Raw genomic sequence first — 9,696 nt, 5'->3', positions numbered from 1 at the left:
TTTAAAATTCTCATTTGGCCAAAAAACTTAGAACAAACTTAAATTTTGTTATTTTTATTGTTGTTTAGTTTTTTTATTTTTTTGTCTTTTTAAATAAAAGTTAAATTTTTAGTATTATGATTATTATTTGAATTTCTCTCGAAGAAAGAATTCATCTTTTTTCTGACTATATATATATATATATATATATATATATATATATATATATATATATATATATATATATATATATATATAAATTCATTAACAACTGTAAATAAATAAAAACAGATGTGCAATAGATTTGGTGAATTATGCTTTTAGTTTATATGTTTTTAGGTTAACTCTGCTTTCATATGGCTGATATATCACAGAGACATAATACTTATTGAATGTGTCTTGCGTACCCATCGAGAATTTAATACATTATAAACTCGCGTACATTTTTAGGAAGTTAAAAAAACAATTTACTGTTAAATGTTTAATAATCTTTTTATAAGTTAAATACTTTGGTTGAGAAAAGATTAAATTGTGAAGCTGATTGACAATCAAAGTACAAGTTTCAAAATTGTTTTTAACTGGAAGTTGGTATTTTGGGTTCTAATAAAATGTTTAAAATCAACATTAAAAATGTAAAAATTTTGAGGGAAAATTGACTTTTTCAGCTATAATCCTTTTGTGAGGTCAAAACAAAAAAATAAAGAAATTTTTAGTACGAAATATAAAGGACATATCCTTGAACTCAACTCTATTTTCCAGAACATAAGCTTGCACTCTACAGGCTGGCGAAATCCTAATACCTGCTTCTCGTGGTGCCAGCTGGAAACAAGACCTTAGTTCTTGACTAACGGTGGACGGTCTTTGACGACAGGTGGAGCGACGCGTCGGTCAAGGTCTCTTCAGTTGCATCTTATGTCTTCCAAAATATCTACTCAACCAGGAGTCACCCCTGTGGATGCCCTAGATTGAGCAAAATGAAGGACGGCATGTAAAGGAGAAGAAGAAGAAGAAGAAGAAGAAGAAGAAGAAGAAGAAGAAGAAGAAGAAGAAGAAGAAGAAGAAGAAGAAGAAGAAGAAGAAGAAGAAGAAGAAGAAGAAGAAGAAGAAGAAGAAGAAGAAGGTTGAACTCTACTCTATTTTTTATGAGTTTTTTTTTACTAATTCTATAACCTATACAAAGTTAATAAGTTTTAAAGTCCAACTTCACTTACTTTTTAAAATACTATAAACTTCTAAAAAAAAACTTTCTTTGCAGCATAAAATATTTGCAATATGAAATGTTACAACATATTAAAATTGAAACAAAACAAATATAGTAATATAATAGGGAAGACCTTTATCTTTTAATAAATCTTATATTATTTAATACTTAACTCACATGTGCATATAGACACAGAGAAGATTCCGCAGGAGGAAGGGGGTTAGGGGGATGTAGGGTCTTTAGGAATATTTTTATTTCAATAAACTATTGATCGAGGAGTATCATACAAGTAATGTTTTCATTCTTAAGAGTTTTCAAAGAGTTACTCAATGAAAACGTGGAACTGGTATTTTTATTTTTTAAAAACAGAAGCTGTGCAAGTTTTCGTCCAAATAATCCCAACAAATTAATATAGCCAATGACAATGCACACAATGCACATTAGGTACTCTCGTATAAAAATGCCTCTGTCCGGAATCAGGAAAAATACAGGTAAAAAGACTGACCATACTACACACGTTATGTAAAGTGTTATGCCTATATATTTTGCTTCGTTGTAATTTTTAGGAAAGCGCCTTGTTTTGAAAGCGAGTATCGTGCACGATATCATAAACATAAAGCTGAGCGTAAAGTTTAAAAACATAACCAATGGATTTGTGTCGCCTATGCAATATAACATCACATATTCGTGATTTTCAGAAACTATTTTTATTTGGTTCGGCATTTCAGATGCAAACGAAATTGCTCCCAATAAAATTTGCACGATTATTATTCCAAGAAAGAGAAGAAACTGGGATTTTGGGCTTACCAAAGCGGGGGGTAATATGGAGCTTTTGGCGTGCTTAAATATTCGATAAATTCGATTTGTTTTTAAAAACAACGGCGCATAGCATATAAGTAAAGATAATCCAGGTAATATTTTGCGAAACACGCACGAAAACATTGATGGTTTAAGTAGGTAGGCGATCGGCGTAATAAAACCTAAACTTATTCCCAATAAGATTATGTAGCAAAGATCTCTACCGGCGGATTTAACTACGGCGTCGTTATTGAAGCGTACAAAAATGAAAGTTGTACCTAGCACACCGATTAAACCGACTACTGTTGTTAAAAGTAATATGATCGAAAAGATACTACCACTTATTTTTATATACCTATTAGGAAGGGCTTCACATTGATTTCCGTTAACTGCTTCTGTTTCTTTGCAAGGCTTGCAGGTGGAATTCAAAAGAATACTATTAAAAGGACATTTGCTGCACGACCAACAGCATTGTGCTTTTAGTCCATTGGAATCTCTAATTCTGAAATAGTTCATTGGACATTCATAGCTGCACATGGCCTTATTTTTTAGTTTTGTTAACGTTTCGTTTGAAATCCAGAACTCAGGCTTTTGAAGCTTTAATTCTTCTTCAGGGTAAAGATTAAAGTTTGGTCGATCAATTTTCCATCTACCAGAAAGTTTGTTTTCATACTTTTGGTTTACAAAAAAAACCTGGTGAATATCATATTGAACCTTATTTGTAGTCATGATGGACCACGGGTTTACCGAGCCTAGTGTTCCGTCCACGTAAGACATATTGGTGAGCATTAAAAATAGTTTGTGAGAATAACCTATTGTATCGCTTGGATTAAAAGAGCAACTAACATCTGATTTATTTATAGAATAGAAGTTTTTATCAAGATCATTTTTTCTTAGGGTAGGGCACAAGTGTAATACTAGGTTTCGGATGGTGAAAGCAACAGCGTATACGGCGTTGATAACATTTTTAACTGGGGTATTTTGAAAGTATTGGCTATATTTAAGTGAAGTTTCGTTTCCTGTACAATTTCGTGTATAAATGAATGATGTTGTGATGTCAAGTGAACAGTTAAAAACGTTTTCCCAAAATTTCTTGAAATGCACCTCGCTGTTGTTGTGTGGCTTCTTTTTGAGAAAATATTCTTTGAACCCAATATCTTCAGGAGAATTCAAATCTATACTGATTGTCCCATTAGCAGCTTCTTCATTTCCTGTTACAACTTCTAAATAGTTTGTACAGCCATAAACACAGATCAAATAAAATCTATGAATTAGGGTTAACTTTTTAATTACAGATAAAACTTTCGCGGAGTCTTCGTTCGTTGTGAACAAGACCAAAGCGCGAAGATTTTTGTCATCATTTAGTTCGAGCAGACTTTTAACAATGTAATTCTCAATTGCTTGCTGCTGCTTTGGTAAAAAAAAGTGCCTTGCTGAGCAAATCCCTAGACTATCTAATTCGAAGATAAAATGACGCGCATCTTGTTCTCCGTTATAACCGTAAGAACCAATCACCGAAATATAGTTCCATTGCAACATTTGTATTAAAGAAAATAAAAGCTTCAGTCGGAACTTGTCAGACGGAACTGTTCTAAACATATAACCATACTTTATTCCTGACCTATCGAAATCACTATATGTAGCACTGTAACTTATTACGACTTGTCTGAATGTTCCAGTTAAAATACTTGCAATATAGGACGATTCAGAGGAGTATGGTCCGATCAAAAACGGTACATCTTTCATAAATGTTGAAAGGACGTTTCTTCTAAGTTCACTATCAGACTTATGGTCAAATATCTTTTCAATGCCCAGTTTATAACCAAGCAAATAATCTGTGTCGTTATTGATTTTTTCGACAGCATATTTCATAGCCTCAGCCATTATCAAACCTGATTGAAAGTAAGTTTGATTGTGATCTTCTGACGATATTGGAAAAATTCCGTTAATTTTGAAAACACCAAGATCTACAATATAACAAGAAGAATCACCAGAAATGTTTTAATTATTTAAACCATGACAAATTAGATATTTGCGTTCTAAAATGCCCACCTTTTGAAAAAGCAAATGACTTTATAAAAATAAAAGAGTACCAAGTCAGTCTAGCGACAGCAAAATATGAAATCATCTGAAAAGTCAACAACAAATATTATTGCTTCTAACATTGTAACAGTGTAACTGTGTAACATTATAAAATTGAAAAAAAAAAAAGATTAATTTCAAGATAAAATAGAAAACCGCCCGCTGACAGAATAAAACCCGCAAAAATTAAAAGAAAAGTACTTGTTATGGTTACTACTTGTTATAAAACTTGCGCGATGATTTTAATTCATTTAGTAATAAAAACTTGCGCGATCCTCTAGTTTTTTGGAAGATGTTTTGGTAAGAAATCTGCCGTTCTTTTGTTTTAATACTTTTAGAGAACAATGGAGTTGTAACAATGATTTTCTTCCCTTCTTGTGAAAATGAAGAAAACAAAAGAAAATTTTTATTTCGTTTATTTCATTCGTTTACTTCGTTGTATTCAAATTTTCCTTTTCATTCGTTCGTTTCATATTCAATACACGAGAATTTTGCGCCAACTTTTAATGTTTGCTTAAAAATTTTGTTTTACTTTAAGAGAAAATTTTTTCTAGAGAAAATTTGCTTTTCTTCGGTAAAGAAACATTTAAACTTTGTTCTCTTTTTTATCAAGAGGGCAGCTTTTACTGTGTCTGAAATTCAATTCAGAAAGTGTTGGGAGCGAGGTTGATATTAGGGACTCGAGAAACATGTCATTTCATGATTACATTACTTTTGATTTTTTCATTCTTCTTTCATTCAACCTTTAGCATATATGAACTTATACAAATGTCCAATAAAACTTAAAATCTCATTTTTTCTCTCTCTTTTTCTTAATTGCATAAGTTGAAAATATATTTTGACGTCATAAGATATGATTAAAATCACTCGCTGAATCATTCCAGCAGTTCAAAAAACCTGGTTTGCAATCCTTAGCTTCAATTCCTATTTACTTTTTATGAAGCTTTTTTTTGAATTTTTTTTCTATCTTTTTTTCTTTTTACATTTAATTTTTGCCCTACGGAGAAAGTTAATAAGGCTGTAATAAGGAACTGATCTTGAGTATTCATTAACGAACGTTTGCATTACGTGGAGGTCCAGGATGAATATAAGAAATACACTCTTATGTTTTTTTTTATCAGGTTCTGGGAATTATTTTTCAAGCAAACTAAGTTCGGTTCTGCAAAATCATGAAAAACTTTTTGGTTTGAAATGTCAAAATATGCGAATGAAACCTTCATCTTACTTGGTAACGAAAACCGCTAAAGAATTGATAAGAATGCGAACATCTGTCTCATTAACAGCTACAAACAGCAGATGCGTGGGAAGTTATGAAGAGATGAAAGAGATTCAAAGAATACAAACGCAGGAAATACTGTTAATTAATCATATTCTGCCAAATAATTGTTTATTTAATCAAATGTGTAAATTTTCACAACCCCATTAGAAGTAAAATTGTTATAATGTGTAAGAATTTATGAATAATTTTCAAAAAATAATTGCAGGATTTGAAAATATGACTTTCTTCAACAAATATGACTTTCTTCAACAAATATGACTTTCTTCAACCAAATATGACTTTCTTCAACAAATATGACTTTCTTCAACCAAATATGACTTTCTTCAACCAAATATGACTTTCTTCAACAAATATGACTTTCTTCAACAAATATGACTTTCTTCAACAAATATGACTTTCTTCAACAAATATGACTTTCTTCAACAAATATGACTTTCTTCAACAAATATGACTTTCTTCAACAAATATGACTTTCTTCAACAAATATGACTTTCTTCAACAAATATGACTTTCTTCAACAAATATGACTTTCTTCAACAAATATGACTTTCTTCAACAAATATGACTTTCTTCAACAAATATGACTTTGGATTACTTTTGACGACTTGAGTTTTCACAAGTGCTTTTTGTATGTTACAAAAAGCTGCTGTAAGTTGCAACTACCCAGCTAGCCTATACAGACGGGTCCCGTACGGTATTGAACCGGAGATCTGGTATGGTTTTTATCCGGGTTATGGTACCGGGAGTCAGACGGGTCCCGTACGGTATTGAACCGGGGATCTGGTATGGTTTTTTATCCAGGTTATGGCACCGGGAGTCAGACGGGAACCGTACGGTTTTCCCGGGCGTTAACGCCACATATTGACTGTTTTAGAATTTACCTCTGGGATGAAGTTTGAAATTGGCATTTTGTTGTGTGAAAGTTTTTGCGATACTTTGTTAATATTATATTTCTTTTACGCTTTAATGTTGTTTCTTTTTCAAATATTGGTATGTATTTTTTTGGATATTTTTTAAAAATATTTCGTTAAAGTTATCCGTTTTTAAATTACGATTGTCGGATAAGAACAATTTTTTTACTGTTTGATTATAGTAAAATATATTTGAGAATAATTTACTAACAGTATTTTAGGTAGTGTAGTTTCATTATGTTTTCGTTATATTTGCAATTACTATTTATAGATAATTCTATGTTGATTTTTGCAAATTGATTCAAACATAAAGTTGAAAACACTGGTTTTTAGTTGTTGAGATACTGTAATTAAACTACGCGCGAAAGCAATTACAAAGAGTGGACATTGCGCAGTTTCCTTAAAATCCTATAAACATACTTTGAGCGGTATTTTTATGGACATATTTGAGTTGATTTGTAAAGTGTAAATTGAAGGCGAATTTTTTGTAGATGGGAGTTTTTCGCCGGGAGAAAGCAACATATACGTTGTTAATAATTTTTACCGCATATAATTTATAAAATCTATCTTCATTTAATTTATAATAAAACTATTTTAGTTATTGGGGAATATTTATAACCTAATAAGATTTTATAACCCATATACTTTTTTTATATTATTTGTTATTATATTATTATCTATTTATTGTTTGTTAATTAATTAATTTTGTTAAATAATAGAAAAACATTTTGTAAAATTACGAAGATATAAGTAACCTCACTATGAGTTCAAACAGAACAAAACGTAGAAAAATTGCTGCTGAAATAGCAAGAATAGTGAAAGAAGTATCATGCAATTAATCCGAGTTGTTTAATAATATTTTAGTGTTTAATTCTTCTAAATCATGTCCAATTGTCAAAAATACTTTGTTACCCGAGTCTTCTTCTAAAATTCCCGAAAATTAATGCTGGTTGGATGACAATATAAACTTACCTTTTAGTAACTCTATCATTAGTTTTGAAGAATCTAGTGATAACATCGAATGGAAAGCTTGTTTGCATGATGATTTTGACAGTGATGGTATTGATGGCAACAATTGCGTAACAAAAGTTAATGAAATTGTATCGGATGAATTAAGGCAATGGACGATTGCATTTAACATATCTCATAGTGCTATAAATAATTTGCTTCAGAATTTGAAAAAATCAAATTTAGATTTGCCTAACGATGCTAGAACACTTCTTAGAACTGATCGAAACATTATTATTGCTTCTGTAGCTGGTTGTGAATATTTTAATATAGGATTAAAAAACTGGTTATCTTTGCTCCTAAATAAATCTTCAATTTCATCTGATATTACACAGCTTACAATTCACATAAATATTGATGGTATTCCTTTATTTAACAGCTCAAACATTTCTCTCTAGCCTATTTAATGACATCTAAGCAAGCGCAACAGTGTAGCTTGATTGGCCAACGAAGCAAAATCAAATTTTGAGCACTGCAACACTTTCAGATTTTGTTTAGTAAGTATTCACTTCAAATTTATATGCCCACATTTAACAGCAACATATTAATTTTGAGTTATTTATTTAGGTCACAATATTTAGCCCAGAAAAGTAATACTTGCTAAATGGTGTAATAATAATAATAATAATAATAATAATAATAATAATAATAATAATAATAATAATAATAATAATAATAATAATAATAATAATAATAATAATAATAATAGTAATAATAATAATAATAATAATAATAATAATAATAATAATAATAATAATAATAATAATAATAATAATAATAATAATAACAATAATAATAATAATAATAATAATAATAATAACAATAATAATAATAATAATAATAATAATAATAATAATAATAATAATAATAATAATAATAATAATAATAATAATAACAATAATAATAATAATAATAATAATAATAATAATAATAATAATAATAATAATAATAACAATAATAATAATAATAATAATAATAATAATAATAATAATAATAATAATAATAATAATTTAACATGTATACTGCGGCATCAACATAATTGTTTTATATGCATTTAGGTGCTGCTAAACAAAACTTTGCCACTAAGGACACAAGCAAGGAGATGCTTGAGAAGTAACTTTCTACGGGGTTTGGAAATTCACGGGATCGTGGGGAAGGAAGCCGAAAACCGAAAGGGAAGAATGCAACAGAAGTCAATAATGTAATACAAGTCCTGATGATGCAGTTACAAATGTTAAACAGTGAACAATGTTTTTTTATCTAGCATCAGTTAAGAGTTTACAAACTGTTTGCCATGGTCTAAGTTATGATTTATTGAAAATAGTACCCAAAGTGATCTGTTTTTCAAGCACTGTATACATTATACTGGTTTGTCCAGCCTGTAAATATATTTTGCCTTATACCACAGAGGACCTGATTTCATATACTCTTATTTGTTTAATTCAGTTATGCTCGTTGAAAATTTAGTTAACTAATTGTTATTACTTGTAATCATTCATGTGTATTTCTTGGTATATTTATATTTTTAATCGGTTATGACTTGCAGTGATGCATTATTGCGATTTGCATCATTTGTATGCTATATGATATTATTGGTGCATTTTTTGAAAACTTCTCAGTTTATGACTTGTAATTGCTTTTTTTTGAAATAGACTTTTGCATATAGTTAACCGCTTATCAGTTTTAGCAATTATTTAGTAATGTGACATAGTGATAATAATAATGATAATAATAATAATAATAATAATAATAATAATAATAATAATAATAATAATAATAATAATAATAATAATAATAATAATAATAATAATAATAATAATAATAATAATAATAATAATAATAATAATAATAATAATAATAATAATAATAATAACAATAATAATAATATTAATAATAGTAATAATAATAATGATAATAATAATAATAATAATAGTAATAATAATAATAATAATAATAATAATAATAATAATAATAATAATAATAATAATAATAATAATAATAATAATAATAATAATAATAATAATAATAATAATAATAATAATAATAATAACAATAATAATAATAATAACACAAACAATAACAATAATAATAATAATAATAACAAAAATAATAATAATAAATATTAATAATATTATTATTATTATTATTATTATTGTTATTATTATTATTATTATTGTTATTATTATTATTATATTTATTATCATTATTATACCTATAATACCTGGGATAATTGTGGGATCCACCTGGGTTATCCCAGCTGAATACCAGCTGGGTTCCGAATGGGTTCTGTTTGCTATCCCTTCTGAATACCATTTGGGTCCCGGCTGGGTCCCGTTTACGTATTCTGGCGGGAATCTCGGACGGGTCCCGTCTGGATCCCGCGGACAAAAACCGGCGGGATCCGTCTGGATTACCCGTATGGGTCCCGTCCTGCGGCC

General features: G+C 29.0%; 1 protein-coding gene and 1 pseudogene across 1 annotated transcript; one reads left to right on the top strand and one right to left on the bottom strand.

The window, feature by feature from the left end:
- Positions 1-1,223: 1,223 nt before the first annotated feature.
- On the bottom strand, positions 1,224-4,364 carry LOC145189447 (metabotropic glutamate receptor 3-like). The gene is made up of 3 exons (XM_090088764.1): positions 4,262-4,364; positions 4,031-4,106; positions 1,224-3,945 (listed from the first exon to the last, which is right to left on the bottom strand). Exons 2-3 carry the CDS (start codon positions 4,104-4,106, stop codon positions 1,445-1,447), a joined length of 2,577 nt encoding a protein of 858 aa, XP_089944890.1. The 5' UTR covers positions 4,262-4,364; the 3' UTR covers positions 1,224-1,444.
- A 2,616-nt stretch (positions 4,365-6,980) lies between these two features.
- LOC149888738 (uncharacterized) lies at positions 6,981-7,656 on the top strand (annotated as a pseudogene).
- The last annotated feature ends 2,040 nt before the right edge of the window (positions 7,657-9,696 follow it).

Source organism: Hydra viridissima, unplaced genomic scaffold (genome assembly GCF_058129835.1).
Source record: "Hydra viridissima isolate aposymbiotic clone 2 unplaced genomic scaffold, HvirCarnegie_v1 scaffold_5, whole genome shotgun sequence".
NCBI lineage: Eukaryota > Metazoa > Cnidaria > Hydrozoa > Anthoathecata > Hydridae > Hydra > Hydra viridissima.
Note: the sequence above shows the minus strand (reverse complement) of the source record. Positions and strands in the feature narration are given on the sequence as shown.